The sequence below is a fragment of the Eschrichtius robustus genome, chromosome 3 (assembly GCF_028021215.1).
Source record: "Eschrichtius robustus isolate mEscRob2 chromosome 3, mEscRob2.pri, whole genome shotgun sequence".
Classification (NCBI taxonomy): Eukaryota; Metazoa; Chordata; class Mammalia; order Artiodactyla; family Eschrichtiidae; genus Eschrichtius; species Eschrichtius robustus.
Window position 1 is genome coordinate 89,634,962 of NC_090826.1, and position 24,830 is coordinate 89,659,791.

The 24,830-nt window shown below is 42.0% G+C and overlaps 2 protein-coding genes across 2 annotated transcripts; both read left to right on the forward strand.

Annotated features, from left to right (window-relative positions):
• Positions 1-2,080: 2,080 nt before the first annotated feature.
• Positions 2,081-4,471, forward strand: LOC137760607 (alpha-catulin-like). The gene is given in 3 exon segments (XM_068537554.1): positions 2,081-3,096; positions 3,098-4,113; positions 4,116-4,471. Coding segments are annotated over 3 exon segments (2,304 nt in total). The 3' UTR covers positions 4,388-4,471.
• A 3,525-nt stretch (positions 4,472-7,996) lies between these two features.
• S1PR1 (sphingosine-1-phosphate receptor 1) lies at positions 7,997-12,588 on the forward strand. Its single transcript, XM_068540411.1, has 2 exons — positions 7,997-8,353; positions 10,003-12,588. The coding sequence occupies exon 2, from the start codon at positions 10,165-10,167 to the stop codon at positions 11,311-11,313; it is 1,149 nt and encodes a 382-aa protein (XP_068396512.1). The 5' UTR covers positions 7,997-8,353; positions 10,003-10,164; the 3' UTR covers positions 11,314-12,588.
• Positions 12,589-24,830: the final 12,242 nt, after the last annotated feature.

Sequence of the window (24,830 nt, forward strand, 5' to 3'; positions counted from 1 at the left end):
AAATGGCTTGTCATACTAGAGAAAGTTGAAACTTGAGCTAGAGGCAGGGGAATCCTAGAAGCAAGTTAAATTCCCACTACAGATCCTCAGCTAGGGTCAGGAAATGGAACCTCCAGGTATTTCTGAAAAGTGGTGTAAATGCTGATCTGAAAATAAGAGGACTGAGTGTGAAACATTTACTAGAGAGAAGATGCTCTATACACCACCTCCTACCCGCCTCTCTCCAACCCTACTAGACTCATTGCTTTCAACATCTTACTTCTCATTCATTTTCCTTTTTGATTTTTAAATAAATTTTTTTTTTAATCAAAGTAAAATTAGCAGCCAAATCTCCAGCCCTCCATTTCCAACTTGTACAACAGGACAAGTACCAATACCCCCATTTCAGCAGAAGACTGGAGGTTTCCTGGAGGCTAAAATCAGAGGGGTCTTTGGGACACCTGGTTGAGCTGAGAGTATGTGTGTGGGGATCCCCATTATTCTGATTCAGTCAAATCTAAATACTGAGTGGTAAGATTCTCCCTACTTCTCTTCCCTGCTCTTCCTTGATTCATTTGGGAAAATACTAGAAGGCGGACAAGAGATTTTGGAATTCCCGTCTAGTGAAATTGACCAGCCTAGGAATAGAGATCTCCAGATATTGACATTTTGGGTCCTCCAACAAAAGAACACAGCCTGATCACCCAGCACTCTTCCACTGACAAGCTCCCCACAGAGTTTTAATTAGCTTTCAGTGTCGTCTGAAATATGAATAGACAGCCAGAGATCACTTGACAGTGGGAAAGCCTCTGACACAAAGGACTGGGACCAAAACAAACAGGAAAATGAGAAATAAAGAAAATAGGAGAAAATGTCAGCAACAGCACAGAGTTCTGTAAAAATGAAATAGTCATAAAAGAAAAAGAGAGCATTTAGAATTAAAACTATGATAAGAGCAAGGGAAATATTAGCTGAAGAGTTAAAAGATAAAGTTGAGAAAACTCCCAGAAATTAGAAAAAAAATAAAGATGTAAAAAATAGAAAATAAATATGAGGAAATTAAATGATCAGTCCAGATGGGTCATCGTCTGAAGAGTGGAAGTTCTAGAAAGAGAGAATAGAGAAAATAAAGTTATCAATAAAATGATTTCAGATAACTTCCTAGGAAAAAGCTTGGAAAATCAAGGTATATTATTGTATAATTCTGGAACACTGTGGAGAAAGAGAAGATTCTAAAAACATCCAAAGATGACAAAATGTAGTCATGTGAGGTTTTGATCAGAATAGCTTTAGGCTTTTTATCATTAGTACTAGAAATTAAAAGACAAGGGATTAATGCCTTCAAAATTCTCAGGGAAAATTACTTACAACCTCTAATTCTATATTCAACCAAAATATTAGCCAAGTGTAAAAACAGAATTTTTAAAATTTCAGACACTCAAGAATTTAGAAAGTTTATAGCACAAGCATGTTTCTTAAGGGTAAGTGAATTAATACTCCTTCAACATAGCAGAAAACCTTTAGATATTGTCTAAAATTGATAATCAGGAAATGGAGGTATAAAATAGTGGATTTAGAGAGTTCAGATAGCCACTAGAAGAAACATCAACAAGGGCTTCCCTGGTGGCGAAGTGGTTAAGAATCTGCCTGCCAATGCAGGGCACACGGGTTCGAGCCCTGGCCCGGGAAGATCCCACATGCCTTGGAGCAACTAAGCCCTTGCGCCACAACTACTGAGCCTGCGTGCTGCAACTACTGAAGCCTGTGTGCCTAGAGTCTGTGCTCCGCAACACGAGAAGCCACCACAATGAGAAGCCTGCGCACCGCAACGAAGTGTAGCCCCTGCTTGCTGCAACTAGAGAAAGCCCGCACGCAGCAACGAAGACCCAGTGCAGCCATAAATAAAGAAAGAAAGAAAAAAGAAAAGGAACACCAGTACGATTTCAAAGTGGTTGGGAGGATTAGAGGGTCAGGGAGCTTCGGAGGACTGATGCTCTTCCCTGCGAGTTTTCTACTGTTTGATTTTTTTAAACCATATGCATGTATTAATTTTATTAAAAATAATTTTATTTTACAATCAAAAAGGAACGTGAATGGTAAGATGGAAAGTGAGATAATAAAAGCAATGAAGGCGGAGCGCAGGCAGGCGGGCGGGCGGCGGGTCCGCGGCGGTGCGGCGTCCGGGCTCCGCGACGGGCTGAGGGCCGTGGCCGCCTCTCCGGGCCCGGCCGGCGGTGCCGCCGCCGGGGCAGTGCACGGCTCCGGCCCGTTTGGCCTCGCCTTCGACTCCGGACTCGAGATCAAAACTCGCTCGGTGGAGCAGACGCTGCTCCCGCTGGTTTCTCAGATCACCACACTTATTAATCATAAAGATAATACCAAAAAGTCTGGTAAAACTCTGCAAGCAATTCAGCGTGTAGGACAAGCCGTCAACTTGGCAGTTGGAAGATTTGTTAAAGTAGGGGAAGCTATAGCCAATGAAAACTGGGACTTGAAAGAAGAAATAAATGTTGCCTGTATTGAAGCTAAACAAGCAGGAGAAACAATTGCTGCGCTTACAGATATGAGCAGCTTGAATCGTCCAGAATCTGATGGCCAGATCACAATTTTTACAGATAAAACAGGAGTTATAAAGGCTGCAAGATTACTTCTTTCTTCAGTGACAAAAGTGTTATTGCTGGCAGACCGAGTAGTCATTAAGCAGATAATAAGGTCAAGAAATAAGGTTCTTGCAACTATGGAAAGACTGGAGAAAGTGAACAGCTTTCAAGAGTTTGTCCAAATATTCAGTCAATTTGGAAATGAAATGGTGGAGTTTGCACATCTTACTGGAGATAGACAAAATGATTTGAAAGATGAAAAGAAAAAGGCAAAAATGGCAGCAGCTAGGGCAGTTCTTGAAAAGTGTACAATGATGCTTCTCACAGCTTCAAAGACGTGTCTCAGGCATCCCAACTGTGAATCAGCCCATAAAAACAAAGAAGGAGTATTTGACAGAATGAAAGTGGCGTTGGATAAGGTAATTGAAATTGTGACCGAATGCAAACCAAGTGGAGAGACTGACATTTCATCTATCAGTATTTTTACTGGAATTAAGGAATTCAAGATGAATATTGAAACTTCGGGAGAATCTTTATTTTCAGTCAAGAGAGACTCTCTCTGCGATGCTGGACGCCCTCTTGGAGCGCACAGAGGACTTTACTGATTGTGCCTATACCAGCCACGAGCACAGGGAATGCATCTTGGAACTGTCAGCTCAGGCCAGGATGGAACTGCAGCAGTTAATTTCTGTGTGGATTGAAGCTCAAAGCAAGAAAACAAAGAGCATCGATGAAGAACTGGAACTCGCTGTATTGAAAATCAGCCACAGCCTCAATGAACTTAAGAAAGAACTTCATAGTACAGCAGCTCAGCTGGCAGCAGATCTGGTAAAATACCACACGGATCATGTGGTTCTCAAAGCATTAAAACTTACTGGAGTAGAAGGAAATTTAGAAGGTTTGGCTGAATATGCCTGCAAACTCTCTGAACAGAAAGAGCGGCTTGTTGAGACCTGTCGATTGTTGAGACATGTGTCTGGGACAGAACCTCTTGAAATAACCTGTATACATGCAGAGGAGACATTTCAGGTGACTGGCCAGCAGATAATTTCTGCTGCTGAAACTTTGACTTTGTATCCATCTAGTAAAATTGCTAAAGAAAATCTAGATGTATTCTGTGAAGCCTGGGAGTCCCAAATTAGTGACATGTTAACACTGCTGAGAGAAATCAATGATGTGTTTGAAGGAAGACGAGGAGAGAAGTATGGCTACCTTTCACTTCCAAAGCCAATGAAGAATAACGCAAACCTGAAATCATTAAAGCCAGACAAGCCTGACTCTGAGGAGCAAGCCAAGATAGCAAAGCTTGGACTCAAGCTGGGTTTGCTCACCTCTGATGCCAACTGCGAGATTGAGAAGTGGGAGGATCAGGAGGATGAGATTGTTCGATACGGACGGAACATGTCCAGTATGGCCTATTCTCTGTATTTATTTACTAGGGGAGAGGGACCAATAAAAACTTCCCAGGATTTAATTCATCAACTAGAGGTTTTTGTTGAAGAGGGTTTGAAGCTTGCTTCAAGTGTGCAAGCTTTCTCAAACAGCTGAAAGATGATGATAAGCTTATGCTTCTCCTGGAAATAAACAAGCTTGTTCCTCTATGCCACCAGCTCCAGGCAGTAACTAAGACACCTTTGCAGAATCAAGTGTTTCTGAAGGTTGATAAGAGTATTACAAAGACAAGATGCATAATGGCTACTTTGGTCCAACTTCTCTCACTTTGCTATAAACTGCTGAAGAAGCTTCAAATGGAAAACAACAGATGGGTCTCAGTTACAAATAAAGATTCTGTGGATGGTAAAACTTGAGAAGCTTTTGAGGTCAGATCTCTGGAACACCATGTGGCAAAGCTGACATTTTTAGAAAGCAAATGATCCTTTATATTTCAGAAACTGAACAATTTTGTAAAGAAGACAAACTGAAATCTTGCTTTATTTTCTGATCATGAAACCGATTGTGAAGCTTTCTGACAACTAATAACTGCCATGGTAGTTGCTATAAAAAAAAAAAAAGCAATGAATATAATAGAGTTAAAGATAGAGGTGGTGGGAGAGTGAAGCATTTACCATAATACTTTAAAAAAATGTATATATATTTATTTATTTTGTTTCATGGGGTTTTAGTTGCCACAGGTGGGCCCCTTTGTTGCAACAGGTGGGCTCCTTAGTTGCAGCGCACGGGTTCCTTAGTTGCAGCATGTATGTGGGATCTAGTTACCTGACCAGGGATCGAACCCGTGCCCCCTGCATTCGGAGTGTGGAGTCTTATCCACTGTGCCACCAGGGAAGTCCCTTACTGTAATACTCTTTACACACATGAAGCTCTTTAATCCTCCCAGTGACTGAAAGAAATATCAGTATACCATTTTAGAGATGAAGAAGCTGAGGCCCCAGGAAGTTAAAGGAACTTGCCCAAAGTCACACAGCTAGGAACTGGCAGAATTAAGGCTGAACCCAAGTCTGTCTGGTTCCAAAGCTCAATCATGTTCCATTACATAGTTTTGAATGTTGGCAAACAAGAGAAGAGAGAGATCCTGGGACCTAGTATGAGGGGAAGACAGTGAGTTTTTGGTAGAGGAAACACATAAATATTAAGGTAAGTTTCAAGTGAAGAGTCATCAGAGGGAAAGAACTGAAAATACAAAAGAGAGAAAGAATAATTGTCTTAGAAAATTTGGGGGAAGCAGCATGGTGATACAGGCAAGAGAAGGAGCAGAGCTGTGGGAAGGAGGTTAGGGTGGGTGAAGTTATTATGAAGCTGGAATTTATAAGTGGTGATACTCTTTTCTCCATGAAGTCGAAGGCTAGTTATTCTCCTATGAACAAATGAGTAAGGAGAGAGTTGGATCTTTACAGGGTACTAGGGGGAGGAGAGGGAGTTCGAAAGTGAATGGAGCCTTTAGGAAAGAGAGTAGGGTTGCCAGATTTAGTGAACAAAAATACAGCTCACTCAGTTTAATCTGAATTGCAGATTAAAATGACAATTTTTTCAGTATATGTCCCAAATATTGCATGGTATTTTATCCGGCAGCCCTTAAAGAGAGACACTAAAGCATGCATAAAGAACAGCAAAGCTGCTTTGAAATCAGAAATTTGCAATGGATCAACCTCAATGTGATGGGCATCAGATGGTAACCTCAGCATGCCAGGAAGTAAGGGAGGAACATTGGACTTGCAGCAGAAAGGAAGCTGGGCTAACAGCTTTTTGAGGATGCAGTTCTTGGGGGGTTCTCATGAGAGTAATGGGAAGAGACATGTGTAGGAACCAGAGACTCGAAACTGGCAGGGAAGCCATTGTGGCAAATCACTTTGCTTACTTTCTAATTTTGCCTGAGTGGTCATCTATATTTTATATCTCATAGCTGTGCACTAAGGATGAATATTGCTAAGTAATCATCTGCAAAGTGTTTGAGCTCTTCTAAATGTTGAATCAATATTGAATGTTGTCCTCACCAACATTATTCACCAGAAAAGGACTGACTTCCCTCACACAATTCTTTAACATCGTTGAGGTTTATCACGGTGGTTTAGAGCAGCAGTTAAGAATCTGCAGCTTGTCTACGGTCAAAGCCCACGCTAACCAAGTTGCTTAATATGTTTGGGACTCAGTTGCCTTGTTTGTAGAATTAGGATATTAACAGTACCTAACCTGCAGGGTCATGGTAAGGATTAAATGTGTTAATATGTGTAACACTTGCATAGTCAGGAAAGAAGTGGTTTTAAAGGACTTCATTTGTCAAACCGGTGTATACATACAGAACACCTTAACTGTTTACTGAAGGCATTTGACGTGGCATCTGCAGTATTTGAGTTTTGGAACCTAGCTCAGCCACCCATTAGCTGGGACATCTAGTGGCTTAAACTGCCTGACATTTCCTTCATCAACAAAATGACCAACAATGTTTGCTTCATAGAGTAGTAGTGTTAAATTAGATAATCTACCACATGCCTGATGTAGTCTGGGTGTGCAATGTACTTTAATTCCTTTCCCTTTAAAGAACTCATAAATTAGTGGATGAGGTGAAGTTTGCCAAGTCCACGCATTTTTTTGTGCTGAGTAGACACAACATATCTTCCCTTTTAAGTGAAATACATTCTTAGACCCAATCAAAGTCTATTCTAGAGTATAGAGGACAGTTATCTTAGTTTCTATGTCGTTCGCACTTACTGTTGTTAAATTTGTGGGTGTGTGCTGGGTGCAACGCTGCTGATGAGAGCTTTCGGGCAACTGTGTATTAACTGTCATTTGATTTTTTTCCTTTGCAAAGTCGTAAGATCCCAGAAGCCAGGAGTCTGTTGTTTATTCATTCAGCCTCCTTCTGAGTCATTCAGGTACAGGGTGTGTCTGTACTGTGTTAATTGAAACTGCACAACGGAGAAGTTTTGCGTTCACATCTGCCAGGATGGGAAGCCAGTGCGACCAGGAACTGGGTGGAAACCAACTTTGCAGCAGGAGGGCCGTCACAAGTGCCCTCATTTTATCATTTAGGCGGAGCTGACCAAGGCCGCCTCACAGTCTCACGTTCTGAAGTAGCATCCAAGGGAAAGGAAAGAGTGGGCGAGTTGTGAGCACTGAGGCTTGGGGGCCTCTCAAGTAGAGAGGGAGAGAAGCGCGCTGGCCCCGAGCTGGGCAGCTGCAGGCCCTAGGCTGATCGGGCCGGCAGCTCTTCCCCTTTGGAAATTCCTGAGCTGCCCAAGCTGTTTAAGTCTCTCGGGCCCCGGCAGCTGCCCACCTCCTCAAAGACCTCACCACTGGCCAGAATCTAGGACACAAGGCCTGATTTTGCGCCCCGTTGAGTGAGGGGAACCCCCGCCCAACACCTCGCCCGGAGCTGGCCCATTTCACTGCGCGCCCCGAGAAAGCCACTTTCTGCCCCTCAGACCGCAAGTTTCGAGGCAGCAGCGGGATGGGGGTGAGAGATGGAAGCGGGCAGAAGTGGAGGAACCTCCCGGGCCATTCTCGCTCCCAGGCTGCTCGCCTCCTCCATACCTCTGGCAGCCCCTTCCCAGCCTCTCCTCCCCCAGAACGCGGCCGGGACTCGCGGGGTCGCGGCGCCTGTTTCCCCTGCCTCCGCAGACGCGGCCGGGGCTGGAGAGGAGGGCGGAGCCCGGCCACAATCACCGGACTCCAATCCCCCAAGGGCTGCGGGGCTGGGGGACCAGAGAGATGCACTACAGACGCCAGGCCGTCCTCTGTCCCTTAAGACTTTTCTGGAGAAAAGCTTCCAACAGCTCTTCGCCTCCCCGCCTTTTCTAAGGCGCGGGAGAACTGTCTCCACCGCCCGGGAGCGGCGGATTGCAGGGCGAGGGCCGAGATTTATACATTAAGAGTCCTGGGGGCACCAGGCTCCGCCCCTTTTCTGGGTTTTTTTTTTTTTTTTTTTTTCCTTTTTTTGGTTGCCTGTGGGGAAGGAGGGGTTCTTTTTGTGTGTGTGTTTGTGCCGCAGATCGTTCCCGGACGGTGAGTCTCAGCAGCACTGATCCTGAGGTCCCCAGCCGCGGGCGGAGGGCGTGGGGGTTTGAGGCACTCACTCCTCCCTGTCTCTTCCTAAAGAAGCCACTCAGCCTCAGCGGGGCGCTCGGCGACTTCAGCTGACCGGTCGGCCGGGCCGCGGCGAGCGCGCTGGCCATTGGAGTGCGCGGCTGCGGAGGGAGGGGACCCCGACTCGAGTAAGTTGAGAACGCGGCGCGCTCAGTCGGGGGCAGCAGCAAGATGCCGAGCGCGCCGTGCAGACCCGGAGCTCCCCGAACGCAGCTTCGTCCAGCCTGAGCCAGGTAGGGTGTGCGCGTGGAGGAGCATGGAGGCGGGAGGTCTTCAGAGGCAGAAACAAAAATTTTAAACCGGAATGAAGCAAAACGAACACTTTTAAAACATCTGTCTCTGGGTGCTGAAGACAAGCATCTCTGGGCTACTAAGGAGACCAACCGGATCGGATGGTTCTTGGCGCACTTGTCACTTAAAGTTTGGAAAAGGGTTAAGTTCCCATTGTAGAACCGTGTGGGGCTGGGGGATAGCGGAAGCTGTGGTGGGTCGGAGGAGAGGCGCTTATTCTGGGAAATCCTATAGACAAAGACTGGGGGAGGTGGGGTAAGGGCTTAAACTTGCACTGCGAGAGAGCAGGGTGTGGAATTAGATGAGGGAAACGCGGAGCTACTGGGCGCGAGCTGCCTCTGCTGTCCTGGGAATTGCTGGAATTGCTGTCGCCTCGATGACTCCACTTTTATCGCATTTGCTACGTTACCTTGAAACATTTAAACAACTCTTGGGTAGACTTCTGATCACCAGTGCCACGTTTCATTCCCCCCACACTTTCTAGTTCTATGAGAGGAGGCAACGTGTTGGGGAAAAGCAGTGAATAAAACTGCCCGCGCTAGCTTAGCAAGGCACCGGCAGACTTCTGCTTGTGTGAGTTTCTGGAGAGTAATTTGGCATTTGGAATTTGGAATGCAGTGGCATGTATTTTTATCATTTGTAGTTTAACGTCTCTTTTTGTGTGCGCGTTTTGGCTATATCCACAGTAACTAAAAATACTCCTTTTGCAATCAACGAATGTACGAAACTTCTGGGATTTATTGCAATAGCTTATGAATGATTTTCACTGAGTACCTTTATATTTTCTTGCACTGGCTTGCAAGAAAAAAAAAGAAGAAGAAGAAGAAAGAAAAGGCTGTTGCTTCACGGAGGCGCTAAGCTTTCCTGTTTACCGCAAGGCCAGGGCGGGCTTGGCTGCCCACACCATGCTGCGCCTTTGGACCCCAAGCACACCTGCTCCTAGAGAGTTATTAATAGAGCCCCAAAAGTGACTTACGCTGTCAAATGGTTTTCGTGCAAACCTAATTTCTTGCATGGCAATTAGGAGGTGGTTTTAGCTGGGTGGTGGTGGAGGGCAGAGGTGTGCGTCTCCGCCCTCACATTGGCGGTTGAGGCTCTTCGAAGGAGCGACCAGGAGCTGGTGGTGAGCCCGCCGCTGAGCGGGTGAACGCTTCAGAGACTCTTTCGGCTGCGGCTGGAAACCTTGTGGGGTGGGAGCAGCGTTGGGCGGGGGTGAGGGGGGGGTTGAGGAGGCAAGAGTGGGGATAAATGGGGTTCACTTCTCCAGTTTTCCCATTTCCATTTGAGTGGATGTAACCCTAGGGAGCGATTTTCGTCTTGTCGAGTCGGAGTTTTCAGTTTGGGTACATTTTTGTTTTTTTCTCCCTTTCTTTCTTCCCCTTCTTCCTTTTTTTTTTTTTTTTTTTTTGCAAGAAATGAGAGTTTGATTTTTTTGTTTGTTTGTTTTTTAATCCTTCTTCCTGCACTCTCCCCAAGTTTCTTTAAAACAAATCAGCACCAAGAAAACTGGAGCAATACCTTCGCTAGAATGAATTACGCCAGTGTGCTGTGGCTTTTCCCCTGACTCTCTCCTCTTTGTGATTTGTTTAAGGCTGCGGTTTCTGAGGCCCTCTCCAGCCACGGAAAAGCTACACAAAAAGCCTGGATCTCTCTCGCTCAACCACCCCCGCTGCCAGTGAAGGCTCTCTCCGCCTCGCCCTCTAGCGTTCATCTGGAGAAGTACCGCCCCGGGCTCCTGGGGACAGTGCGCATCATGGTGTCCACCAACATCCCGCTGGTCAAGGCCCTCCGCAGCTCTGTCTCCGACTATGTCAACTACGACATCATCGTCCGGCATTATAACTACACGGGAAAGCTGAATATCGGCGCGGACAAGGAAAACGGCATTAAACTGATCTCAGTGGTGTTCATTCTCATCTGCTGCTTTATCATCCTAGAGAACATCTTTGTTTTGCTGACCATTTGGAAAACCAAGAAGTTCCACCGACCCATGTACTATTTTATTGGCAACCTCGCCCTCTCAGACCTGTTGGCAGGAGTGGCCTATACGGCCAACCTGCTTCTGTCTGGGGCCACCACCTACAAGCTAACCCCCGCCCAGTGGTTTCTGCGGGAAGGGAGTATGTTTGTGGCCCTGTCTGCCTCCGTGTTCAGCCTCCTGGCCATCGCCATTGAGCGCTATATCACCATGCTGAAGATGAAACTCCACAATGGGAGCAACAGGTTCCGCTCCTTCCTGCTCATCAGTGCCTGCTGGGTTATCTCCCTCATCCTGGGGGGCCTGCCCATCATGGGCTGGAACTGCATCAGCGCGCTGCCCAGCTGCTCCACAGTGCTGCCGCTCTACCACAAGCACTATATCCTCTTCTGCACCACGGTCTTCACTCTGCTCCTACTCTCCATCGTCATCCTGTACTGCAGGATCTACTCCTTGGTCAGGACTCGAAGCCGCCGTCTGACTTTCCGCAAGAACATTTCGAAGGCCAGCCGCAGCTCTGAGAAGTCGCTGGCGCTGCTCAAGACCGTGATTATCGTCCTGGGCGTCTTCATCGCCTGCTGGGCGCCCCTCTTCATCCTGCTCCTGCTGGACGTGGGCTGCAAGGTGAAGACCTGCGACATCCTCTTCAGAACGGAGTACTTCCTGGTGTTGGCTGTGCTCAACTCTGGCACCAACCCCATCATTTACACTTTGTCCAACAAGGAGATGCGTCGGGCCTTCGTCCGGATCATGTCCTGCTGCAAGTGCCCCAGCGGAGACTCCGCCGGCAAATTCACACGACCCATCATCGCCGGCATGGAATTCAGCCGCAGTAAGTCAGACAACTCCTCCCACCCTCAGAAGGATGATGGGGATAACCCAGAGACCATTATGTCTTCTGGAAACGTCAACTCTTCTTCCTAAAAGTGAAAACTGCTGACCCATGGGGAGCTTGCATGGTTACCCACCACCCCAGTGTTTGTTTGGAAAAAAAAAAAACTCTGTGCCTCCACTGCTGCCAGGCAGGCGCTGTCGCAAGCCAGAGGGAGGGAGGGGAAGCGTAAGAACAGCCTGGAGGTGCCTGGTGTTGGTGGGTAGACTTAGTTCCTGTGAACAATGCACTGGGAAGGGTGGAGATCAGGTCCTCGCCTGGAATCTATTTCCTCCCCTCGCTGGAGCTTTGATTTTGCACTGAGCCAAAGGTCTAGCATTGTCAAGCTCCTGAAGGGTTCATCTGGCCCCTCCTCAAAGACTAATGTCCCCGTGTGAAAGCGTCTCTGTCGGGAGCTTTGAGGAGATGTTTTCTTTCACTTTAGTTTCCAGCCCAAGTGAGTGTGTGCACTTCTGCTTTGCTAGGTATGCTCTGCATATCCTACCCTCCCTTCCCCTTCACATCCCTCCTCAGAATTCCTTCACTTTATATTTTAACTACCTGGCATTCAGAGTTGAGAGTGTGGCACGGTCCATTTCTTGATGATGTGTAGCAGGTAGGCTGTGTCCAGCAGGTAGACTGTGGTGGAGATGGTTTGGAGATGTAAAGCAATTTCACTTGCTGAAGCCAAAGTTTCCACGTAAGCTGGATGAGTGTTTTTGATTTTAGTTGCAGTCACTTTAAAAAAAAAAAACCTTTGCAATGAAATGTATTACAGTATCATATCCATCATGGCTGAAATCTGCATGAGCAAGTCCCAATTTATTTAAATGACATCAGCCAGGATCCTTAGTGTCATAGGAGAAACAAACAAGCAAAACAAGGTGAAAACTGACTGGAGGGTGACTTTGTAAACCAAGAAAGATTTCTTAACGAATTTGTCTAACAAATACAGCATCTGTCTTTGGCACTTTTGTTGATGTTTCTTTCGGAGTGTTGTGTGAATCATTTCAACCAACAGGATGGCTGTATTTTGTTGTGTTAAAAGTACTTTTTTAATAATTTTTGAATGTATTTGTTTCAACATTTTATTGGATTTTCCTAACCTGTGTTAACACCATTGAATGTGTATTTCTTCAGAAAATACCATCCTCTTGTGCCCTTAAAGCATTACTTTAACTGATAGGGAACATAAGAAGGTTTTCAGTACATTAAATAGTTAATTGAAGATGTGTATAAATGTCACAAAGAATAAAAATATATTGGTGTCTGTTTAGTGTGGTTTCCAGTGCAATTAAACTGAGAAATGTCTTTTTTAAAAAAAATAGTATTTAATAGGTTTCTGACAATGTGGATCATTTTGCACATAGCTTTATCAACTTTTAAACATTAATAAACTGATTTTTTTTAAAGATTCCTTTGTGAAGAGCATTTTTAAAAAAATAATTATTAAGACATTCTGTTTGACTATGTGCCTCTTTAGAATCAGTTAAAGGCAAACTTCTGTTATTCTTTAGAGGATTTTACCCTGATAAACTAGGGTGTGAAAAAAGAATGTGGTTTGTTTAGAAACCACTCTTTTTTTTCAGGAAGAGAAACTTCAATAAGTTAACATTGAAGAGTAGTAAAGAATGAGATGAAAACCACCAGCTTCTAAATACCACATTGGCAAGTAAATGTAATTGTTTGAGTTTTAAATGACATTCAAGCCAAACTAAATTAAGTACAATAATTCTGTCTTAAAACATGAGTTTTAAATGAAATAATGTACAACAATGTGGTTGTAAATCAAAGTTAAATTATGACACTCACTGGTCAGTTCACACCCATCCCTAGAAGCTTACATTCTCGGCTTGCCATCAACATACTGGGGAAGTGGGAATATGGCTATGGGAGATTATATTAAATTACTTAATTCTTTCAGGGCATTGTTTTGCCTTCTCCCAGTCTACCCACTGAACAATATAAAACTACACATTAGCAATAAAGTAACAAGTTGTAGAATGTTGGCTGAATAGCATACATCTTTTATCTGAAAATTTTTGATTCATAGTATCTGAAAGCTTTAACATCCCTAGTCAATTTCTCCAACTATAAAATGGCAAGCCTCACAGAATTTTTAATTCTTGTTTTGATATTATCATCTTCATTGGGGATTACATCGAAGTATTTTGGTGTGTTTGCCTCTTCAGTGCTATTGTTAACTTTCAGAATTTGTGCTTTCAAGTGTCATTGAATATGCACAGGACACAGTTGGGACACGAAGATAAACCTCACCTAATAGAGTAGATGTCATTTCTGGGTAAAGTTAACTGTGGGAAACAGAAGCATGTTCACTAAGGAAACCTTAGGTCACAACCTCCAGTTTCCTGAAGGAAATGCCAAAAATGCTCCGAAGACAAAAGACTGGAAACAAACTGGAATGTCTCTATCCATCTGTCTGCTGAGGCGGAAGGAATGAGTTCATGTTACACTCACTTCCTAGACCTTTCGTTACAGAATCAAGCATAATGGAAAAGCGTGTCCATTTTGTATTTCTATGGAAGATAAAGTGGTTGTACTCTTGGACTTATCTTTGTAAGCACAGCAGTGACTCACACGATGTGGGGAAGAATGAGGTGGGACAGCTGACCTTGGGGGGGACTGGGGAGCTCATCAGTGATAAGGGAGCACAGCCTCGCTTGCCTACCTGTGAGCACGTTATCCAATGATTAAATGTGTTTTCTTCCTGGAAATTCCAGACAGCGCATTTCATTCCAAGACAACTGGACAGTCATGGACTGTGGTTTCCCTGGGTAGATGCGGGTCAGAGCCCTAGATCTGGCCAAGAGCAATGGCTAAGATGAAGGAATCCTTGGCCGTATCCCAACATGAGTATCTGGTTTTAACTCAGTATATTTTGAGAATTGAGGATGAAAAAAAAAAAAAGCCCTCAGTACCTATGTGTTTATACTAAAATAAACTCCCTAAAGTTTTGATTAAAAAAGAAGTAGAATGCCACAGAGCAACTAAACTCGTGCACCACAACTACTGAGCCTGCACTCTAGAGCCCATGAAGCACAACTACTGAGCCCGTGGGCCACAACTACTGAAGCCCTCGTGCCTAGAGCCTGTGCTCTGCAACAAGAGAAGCCACCACAATGAGAAACCCCCGTGCAGCAATGAAGACCCAATGCAGCCATAAATTAATTAATTAATTAATTAATTAAAAATTTTAAAAGATGTAGAGGTTTTTTTAAGAGGAGGAAAACAGACAACCAGAGCAATACTTTATGGCTTATAAATATTCAGGAAAATTACAAAATGACATCAAATAATACTTTCTTCCCAACAACATTAAATGTGATTATAATTTTCAGAGCATTCAAATAAAAATCTTATATAAGACAATGCTTGTTCTTCCTTTTTAGTCTCTTAATAAGTAGAAAAAATTAATTCTTTAAAAAAGTTGATTTAGGGGCTTCCCTGGTGGCGCAGTGGTTGAGAATCCGCCTGCCAATGCAGGGAACACGGGTTCGAGCCCTGGTGTGGGAAGATCCCACATGCCGCGGAGCAACTGGGCCCGTGAGCCACAACTACTGAGCCTGCGCGTCTGGAGCTTGTGCTCCACAACAAGAGAGGCTGCGATAGTGAGAGGCCCGCGCACCGCGATGAAGAGGATGAAGAGTGGCCCCCATTTGCCACAAGTAGAGAAAGCCCTCGCACAGAAGCGAAGACCCAACACAGCCAAAAATAAATAAATAAATTATAAATTAATTAAACAAAAAAAAAAGTTGATTTAGTGATATTATAAATTTAAAAATGTACAGGAATAGGAGTTTTGCATTCATGCTAATTAGATACTTTATTTTATTTTAGTAATATCAGTAGTATCAGCACTACAGTTGTGATTTATGGCATCTTCAATTTTTTCCCAATGTAAAAAGACATAAAGATTTTAATGGTTCTTACTTTCAAATTGGATTAATTTCTCCTCTGGACATGAGCTATGTTAAATATATGTCTGGTCCAATACTCTTTATAGTACTTTTAACCTAGACTATAGTTTTTGCATGATTTTGACCATTCATGCCTCCATTCAGTATATCAATATATCACCTGTCAGTTTTTCTAGGCAACTACAAATGAACTCTTTCCGGGAGCTACTACTCTGAAATAGCACCTTCAGAAAGATGATGGACCATGTTGGGGAAATCCTACAAAGTGAGGACTTGAAGTTCAAGTAATTCTGAATATTAAAAATCCCTTTTTCAACTGAGAAGGGATAATACTTGAGTGACACATTAAAAAAAAATTCTACCTACAGAACTATTAAAGATTTGATTCTGTAAATAGTCACTGGCTTAAAATTAATCTCTAATTAGGAACAATTATTTATCCACAGTATTTGCAATAATGAGTTTCTATAATCTCAGTATAATGCTCAGTTATTCTTTTTTTTTTTTTTTTTTTTAATGTTGGTTGCTCCATTCTCATCTGGAATGATGTTTCCTGCGGACACCTAACTAATTAGATCAAATTAGATTGATCTCATTTGTTTTCTAACAAATTAGATCAAACTAGATTTGTCTATGCTCTCTCAAAATTTGTTTTAAAGTTCTTGAGGGAGGAATCACAAATAACCAAAAGAAACCTTTATAGGGACTATTATTCTTTCCCCGTGGACACAAGTTCTTGATGATGAGAAATCATAATAAGTTGCATAATTTCCTCCAACTTTCCTTCCTGCTTTTTTGATGTGTGCCTGGTCACAAGGAAAGGAACTCAAAATACATTTCTATATACACCATTGCTTTCACTGCCATCCTAACTGAAACTACAGACTACCCAAGCAAGCAAGGCTTTTTTGAATAGGTGAAAGTCTTTAGATTGTCTATAGAGAAAAATAATTTTTAACCAGTGGTCAAAAGAGCTAGGAAGGATAAGAGGAAGATAACACTGAGAGAGGGTTAGGGTTAGACCTGCATTTAATTCAGTCTTTTCACAATCCTTGACAAGAGCCAGGGCCTAGAGCAAATTTGGTTCATGTTGAAGATATCTCCCTGAATACCTCCTATCTCTTACTCCTGCTTTCTGCTCAGATTCTTCAGACTCTCAAGAAGTTTTTCCCATGCTCTCTTTGAGGACTGAAGGATTAAAAATCAGCTTTGGATCTGGATATAGTCATTAGCAAAAGCCAAGTATAAACTGCAGATTTGAAAGAACAGGAATTGCTACATTTGTTTTATTGAAGCACCAGCATGTGCCCATCCAGCTTCTGTGTTAATTAATAATGGATAAACACACTGTAGTAAGTTCATAGAATGGAATATTATTTAGCAATTTAAAAAGGAACTGCTACTGTTACTTGCAACAATCAGCGTAAATCTCAAAACCATTACGTTGAGCCAAAGAAGCCAGACACAAAAGGGAACATACTGCGTGATTCCATTTATGTGAAATTTAAGAATAGACAAAACTAATCTATGGAGATAGAAGTCATCAGAATAGTGGTTGCCTGGGGGAGGAGGATAAACTGAAAAGGAACATGAAGGAGCCTTCTAGGTTGTTAACAATGTTCCTTATCTTAATTTTTTAAGGTGTTTGTTACTCAGTGTATGCATTTGTCTAAACTTATCCAACCATATTCTTAAGACCTGTGAAATTAAAAAAAAAAAAAAAAAGATTCAATATGGTAAACTTCTACTTCTGAGTATGAGGGCTATATGGGAAATTTGTGAAATTACAGAACAAGTTTTCAGAGTTCAGTAGAATGTGGCAAAAGCCCCAGAGTGTTCCATAGAAGGGACACATGCTCTTTTATTATTCTCCTAAGTCCCAGAACCAAAACATTAAAATGCTTAATAACTGTGACCTGATGATATATCTTTGCTTCTATAGGATGAAAAATTGGCCAAGTATTGGTATTTGTAATCTCTGAAGAATTTCCGTGTCTTGAAAGAGTCTAGGGTTATAATTGAAATTCTCACAATGAAAGTTTATTAACAGATTTCAGTCTTAGGTGTATATGGTGCCTTGTAAATCACCTAATGAAGAATGGACTTTTACACACTGGCAAGGGTACTGAAACGTATTAGTATTGGTGACACAAACTGGAGTGTGCCAAACCACCTGACCAAACAGATAAAAGGTATTCAGTCACATAATTACACTTGTCTCAGTGTAAGATCTGCATTGTTAGAAGTAGTAGGCAGAGACACAAAAGAAATGGATGATAAGCTCATGCTTGCTCTCTGTCGCTCTCTCTCTCTCTCTCTCTCATACATTCTTTTTTTAATATTCTTTTCCATTATGGTTTATCTCAGGATATTGAATATAGGACCCTGTGCTATACAATAGGACCTAGTTGTTTATCCATTAAGCTCATGCTTTTGAGGGCTTTATAAGCTGTTGCAGCTAGATAGCTTGTTGGCCTGTGCTCAGCCCTGTTTAAGGATTCCTTCCTTCAGCCAGCTCTAGGAGTGGCCGGGCAGAGGTGAAGTGCTTCAGGTGCTGCAGTGGTCTTGGGACAGCCTGATTTGATACAAGGAGGAATGGGAACCGGAAAGAAGAGACATCGCTTCCAGTGTTGACCGGAATGGGGAAAGGTAGATAGTTGCTTACCTACTTCCCTAGAGCTCTAATCCTATTATTGCTCCACTTTTCTGCTGCTTTGTTGAAACCAGGGCAGAAAGAACAACCCCAGAGGAAGCACTGATGTGGCTCGTGCTTCCTGCTCCCACCCCTCCTAATGGGTGCACCCACCCATGCACCCATCCCTTCAACAAGAATGCTTGCCCTCGGCTGTGTGCCATGGATACCAGGCGAACGATAAACAAGGTCCCTGCCTTCATAGAGCTTATAGGATCCATTCCACCAGCTCTAGTGCTTCAGTGGCTCCTTCTGTTTGGGGCCCAGGAAGCCTGATACAGCAAGAAACAGTGCTTCTTTCCAAGAGTTTGTCCAATGTTGTACACTTCCCGGAATATATTCACTTCTCAAGCAGTGTAAAATAATTTCACTTAATAAATATGATCCACGTTGGCAGCTTTTAATCTTTGGCTTTTATTTAACCAATATCTCTAAATGACTTAAAGTTAAATAATGGTGAATTAACTTTTTAGATTCGGAATGAAGTCCTTTATGGTATTGGACTCTGTGGTAAATATCAGTATTGGTATTCAATTTTTTTCTTCCAGTTTTACTGAGATATAATTGACATACAGCACTGTATAAATTTAAGGTGTACAACATAATGATTTGACTCACATACATCATGAAATGATTACCACAATAAATTTAGTGACCATCCATCATCTCGTATAGATGATACAAAATTAAAGAAACAGAAAAAAAATGTCCTTGTGATGAGAGCTCTCAGGACCCACTCCCTTCACAACTTTCATACGTAACATACAGCAGAGTTCATTATACCTATCATGTTGTAACTTACATCCCTTGTATTTGGTTTTTCAAGTTGTTCTAGGCCCCGTGTGAAATCAAAGCATTCAACTTTTTAGTTTATATCTCATTTCACTTTGTGCCTTTCTCTCTAGAGCACTGCTGTGAACTCTGTTGGGTGGAGCCACTTGGGTGAAATGGGCAAATGAAGTCTGCATTTGAATAAGTCTTAGGTGGTGTCCTTATTTAACCTGGATGCAAAAAAAAGGAGACAAAAATGCGCAACTCAAGAAGAAACATGACACACATCCTTCATTATTAACATCATGAGCAAACTCATCTAAAGGTGAGCAATCACAAATCCTCTAGAGGACCAGAGAAAGAAGCCTAGGTAGGTCTTTTGTGTGTTGTATGTTTCAGTGACTTCTGATGCCAGGGAGTTGGAACTAGATCCCAAGCAGCCCAAGGACTCTGCATCGTAGTCTTACATAACAATCGCACTGAACCTGCCAATAGCTCAGATGCCCACTCACCATGACCAGATCCACCCCTCAAAGGTCTACTGGTGGGAGGGCTGGGTGGTTTCATTCTTTGGTATAAAGGAAAGCATACTTCTTTCTAATTTCAGGGTTTCTTTTATGCCTGTCTAGACACTTCAGGGAAAAACAAATTTAAGTCACCAGAAAGTTATGTTCTAAAATAAGAGAAGACTTGTGCTAAATCACTTCGAAAGGCATTAACTATCATATGCCTAGAGATTCTTCACTCACCAAGCTTCTGCAGATTTTTGTGGCACCAGAAATAGTGGTTAGGTCTCACATGCTGTTCTGCTTCAGCTAGCTTCAGTGGCCACCTGCAGAAGTAGTTCTTGGTTTCTCTTCCTTGTCTAGATGCTGGTCAGGGCAGCATTTAGAAAAACATGGATTTTCATATTCCCATTCACACGTGCAAAGTGAATTAGGGTATTAAAGAATTACCTACATTATTCAATATATAAAATCCTTTGCCTCAATTATCTAAATATTTTATGTCAATACTTTCCCCAGCTGAATTATTATACTATCATAAGCACCATAGTAGGAGTTGCAAAATTACAGGGAATTTAGAAGACATACCCACAAGGACCTCCTAATTTAAAGGGGAAAAATGACCCCTATAACAACACAGTTTGAAAAGCAGTTTTATATGCATTACCTCATTTTATATATTCATTGTATTAGTTTTTCTTTTAAAACTTATGCTTATAGAGAGCTTTTTTTTTTTCATAATCAGTTATTTTTGAATTGTGGCCCTACGTAGCAAAAGTTGAAATGGGTTGAAGTAATTTAAACATCTGTAAGTGATTTGTGCCAAGTAGATTTCCATCCTCTGCTCACTTTCTAGAACATTCAATACAAGCAGTTTAGTTACTGAACTTGTTAAAGTAAAGAGCTATCTGGATGACACTATCTTTCCCTTAAAGAGGTACTCTAGGAACAGGGGTTGTGCTAAAGTGTATGTGGCCTACAAGATAAGGAGACTTGGATTTCTGGGATTGTTTATTTGGTATCTTTCTTTACTCATCTGGGCTTTCTATTAGATTTGTAAAAAGGCCATTGCTATTCTCACAAATTCTAGGCTAAATACTGATCAAGGCACTAGAGTACAAATTTGAAGTGTGTGTTAATACTGAACACACCTAGCAGCTAATTGCTAGCAGTGTGGGATCTTGGATGCCTAAATACACATCAGATTTCCACTAGAGGGAAAATAATTTGTTCAATCTTTTGTCTTTTCAAAAAAGGAGTGAATTAACTAATTCTTCCCTAAAGTAAAAATTTAGAATGTATTAATTCAACACAATGTTCCAACGTTGGAAACCTAAAGTATTTTAAAATTAAGGAATGGACAGTTACTTTCCTTTGTGTTTTAAAATAGATTTTCTTGATTTATAGAAAGGTGGCTTTTTGGAGGTGCTATATGATTTTATCAGAGTCTTAAAGAAAATTATTTATACATAATTTTTGCCTAATGGATAGAATAAGCCTATGGAGAATTTGGAGGAATTAAATAAACACTGGAGAAAAAAAAAAAAAAAAAAGCACACAAGAGATGAGTTTCACTGAAAAACCACAAAATGATTGAATGTTGATTCCTTCCCTGGTGAGGACAGTTTTCAGGCCACCAAAACTGCCTTGCGTCATGTCAGGGTTGAGTCTGGCACCGCGTGTGATATTATTAGGTGGTTTGCAGAATTTTGATTCATACGAAATTGTGTGCCTGTGTTACCACAGTAAGTTTACTTTAGACTTTGCATTTCATTATCAATTAAGAATGCACTGGTAACTGGCAGGAAACGTCCATTTGGAGCAAAGTAATCGGAACATTTTCTCTTTGTTGAAAGCACTTTAACTTCCTCCCTACTTCCATTTAAATCTGTCTGAAGGAAAAAGAGCAATTTGTATTCCATACAAAAGAAGTCTTAGACATCAGGGATTACTATAGTTTCTTTGCATTATAAACTCTCTACATTCTTTATATGTCACTCCACGAACTATTCTGTAATTTAGAGGAAATCCACAGCGCTACCTCTTACTTTAGAGGCTGTAACCTACTGCCTAAAGCAAATAAAAGATAGCAGCGTCGTTTCCCTTGCTGAATTCTTTTTTCAGTAAACTTAAGGAGGGGTATAAATTGAGGGCGTAACTTTGTTTCCTGTATTTTTGAACCGGCAGGGTATCCCTGGGATTGATGGCTGCCTACTTGAATAATCTCTTCGATGAATACTATTCACATCTCATGGCTCTCACTAGGAAGCTCTAGCAGCCCAGCACAGAGTTCTGCTTTCACTTAACTTGTAAGAGAGTGAAGAGGCCTTGCCAGGTTCAGAAAAGGATAACAAAGCATAAGCTCTTTAATGGGGTGTAATAACATAAAAGTCTAAGTGCACCGAAGCCCTTTCCCACAAGTAAGACCTGATTCCGGGGCTGGCATTCAGGCTGACGACGACCATCACACATGGGGAAACAGCACTACGGAGAAACAAAAGTAATTCCACTGAAATGAGCCAAGTATGGGCTTTGGGGAAAATAAGGATCTGTCTGTTAAGCTTTGCTAAGATCAGGATCTCTGTGATTTATAGTATTTTCCATGGAACTGGGTTTATTTTTATGGAAGAAAATTGTAGGATCTAGAAAACATTTAGTTTAGTGAAGCCCTGTTTGAATTCTTTAAGCAAGCTGAAATACTCTTTTATATGGTGAAATGTCTCCATATATTCGCTGGCTAATTAACATGATATCTTATAAAATGACATTTTATATACCATGCATGGCAGAGCAGAGTGGTCGAAACGCAATAATAATGCTAAAACCGTACTTCTGGCCTGGCCTTCATTCCTTGTCAGTGTTGTAAGGACTTCCAGGCCTGCTTGTCAGGTCTGAGCTAGCCAGCCTCCTTCCATCATTTGGCTTTCAGGGGTCCCTAGCACAGGGGTCTTGTTAGATCAGCTTTATGATTAGATGCCAGAGTAGCCACTTAGATCCAGAGGTGGTTGCCTTCTGGCAGTTGAGGGGCCTTCAGCAGGTTTCTTATTCTATTTAGATCTTCGAGTCAGTGGTGGCCCTCAAATGCCTCTGGGAACCAGGCAGAGAACTTATTGGAGTGAAGTGAATCAGGTAGGATTGTGACGAACTTGAGAGGAAAGTCCATCTCAGTGGAGAAGTCCTTACCTCCTCCAGTCCTTTGTTGCCAGCTGAGAACGGGAGCCCAGTGTTTTTAGGTGTTCCAAGGGAAGCTGGAACTATGGATTTTGATGGTCATCTCCTGATTTTTAAATGCTAGTAACTGATTCAATTTCAGAATAATCTTTTATAGGCCAAATGTCAAATGATAGTAGCTACAGGTGACTTCAGGGCTCCTATTTGTCACTTGATTCAAATAGGAATAACTGAGCTGCTCAATCTAGGTCCAGCATTGGTGTTAAATCAGTCCCACATTGAAGCAGTCTCCTTCCATTGGCTTGGGATGTGACAGCCCATGGTGGATTTGGGAAACAGGCTAGATTGGGTTCTGGGACTTAGGGTTAGAAAGGCTTCTTGGTTGGTATGTCTGATCATTGGAGGCTACCACATATCTGAATGGGATGTTCTAGCTCCTGGATTTCCACTGCGTGGTGATAATGGATATCAAACCACTAGTGTCTCAACCTTTCCAAAATGTGCCATCTCAGATAATGCAGTAGCATAATGAGAACATCAGCCATGCGCTTTGGATGCTGCAGTACTTTCTAAATGTTAGTTCCCTTCGTCACCCTCCTTTCTAAAATTACTTTAAAAATTAAAAGCTTTAAAAAGTGTACGAGCAAGTCTGACTTTCCCATTTTTCCACTGGCTATACACAACAATCCTATGAACTGTGTATCCCTACCTGTTCCCTCAAGATGAAGAATCTTAAGCTAATGAGGTTAATCAACCTCCCCCAAGAAGCTGAGCTATGCTTTTCCATTACACAGAGAAGCCAAGAAAACTTCCTCAGGCTTCCCAGACTCATAATCACAGATCCATTGAATTGGAAGGGACCTTAGAGAGTCACATGTCCAACTGTCTCATTGTGACTTGCTCCTGATTCCTGATCATTTCTTTTTTCCTTTTGCTATTTGGAAATCAGAGTCTTATTAGCAAGACCCATGATTGAAAGTGAAATATTGTTGTTGCTGGTTGTATTTCCAGTTTTATGCATCCAGCTTTATTTCTTTTAGATTCAGCCAGGTTTTCTTTAGACCCTTAGGCTATTGACCCTTGCTAATTTTTATAACTGGGATAAATGGAGTGCAAGTCTTTGAAATGACAATGATTTTGCTTCTGCAGCATGTGAATGCCTGTTAAATTTAGAGGGAATCTCAGATCAAAGCAGAAGGGTGTGGCAAATGTTAATGTAGATGGTAGTGTTCAACCAAACAACCCACCAGAGGGTAAAACCCCGTGCTGTAATTTAAAAAATGGTGGAACGTTTTGTGGTTTGTAATGTCACTGGAAACCCAAGAAAGGCCTTATTTTATGCAATTTGGCCTATTTTGTTGTTTATTTTGATTACAAAAATGTCGAGTTATTTTGACGTTTAAAAATGCTTATTTCAGTTAAAGTTCTGACTTCTGTTATGATTTCCCTTTTTTCTTTCTTTTTCTTTTTCTAGGATTGCATTTTGGTTTCCCACACAGCCTTTTCAACTTTCCTGTGTTTCCTTTCTATCCAGATAACTATGAACATTTTAATTTCGACACAGTATCTGCCACAAAATCAGTGTTACTTTCGTAGCAGAAGGATCATTTTTGCAGTAGGGATCATTTTTGCAGGGGTCATGGCATCTGGTCATGGTAGAAAACACCAGGATCTTCCTTGTGATATAAAATGGAAGGTGGAAATATCATTGGAATTTCTTCCATATGAAGAGATTTCCTTCCACAGGAGGAAATACATTGAGAAATTACAGTTGTCAATTTGGCCTGTGCATGAATTCTGTCCACATCACACACTTCTCAGGTGTGTGGCCCTGGAGAAGTTATTCAACCTGTCTGAACCCCTTTATCTATCAAATAATGATGATAATTACAACTTTAAAAATCTGTTGTGAAAATTAAATAAGATCATGTTTACAATGTCCGGCACAAGATAGGTACTCAATTCATGTCTATTTCTTCATTCATTTAACACGTTTATGGAGCACTTATTATGGTCCAGGCACTGCCAACACATCTGAGAAAAAACAGACAAAATCTTTACCCATAGACCGCATTCCCTTTCCTCCCTCCGTCCTTCTCAGTCACTTGATCCTCCCCACTAAAGCCAGACCACTTAGGATGAATAACCCTGTTTTTTTTCCCAAAGAATTCATTCCTTTGGAAGTCCTACCAGTCAACAAGTACGTTTTGTGCTTAGATTGCCTTTTTACTTGAAACCAAAGAAAGAACGTGTGATGGAATTGCAAAATTCAACTTTATTTAGTCTATACTATTTTGGCTTCCTTCCCAAGCTCTTACCTCCTGGTCAGAGGGAGGAATAAAACTTGACTAAATACCTGGTTAAAATGGAGTTCCATTCACCTAGAGATGATCATACTAAGTGAAGTAAGTCAGAGGAAGACAACTATCATATGATATCACATATATGTGGAATCTAAAAAAATGATACAAATGAACTTATTTACAAAACAG

Excerpts from the sequence above, each read along its gene's own strand:
- S1PR1 (XM_068540411.1), top strand. The coding sequence starts at position 10,165 with ATGGTGTCCACCAACATCCCGCTGGTCAAGGCCCTCCGCAGCTCTGTC.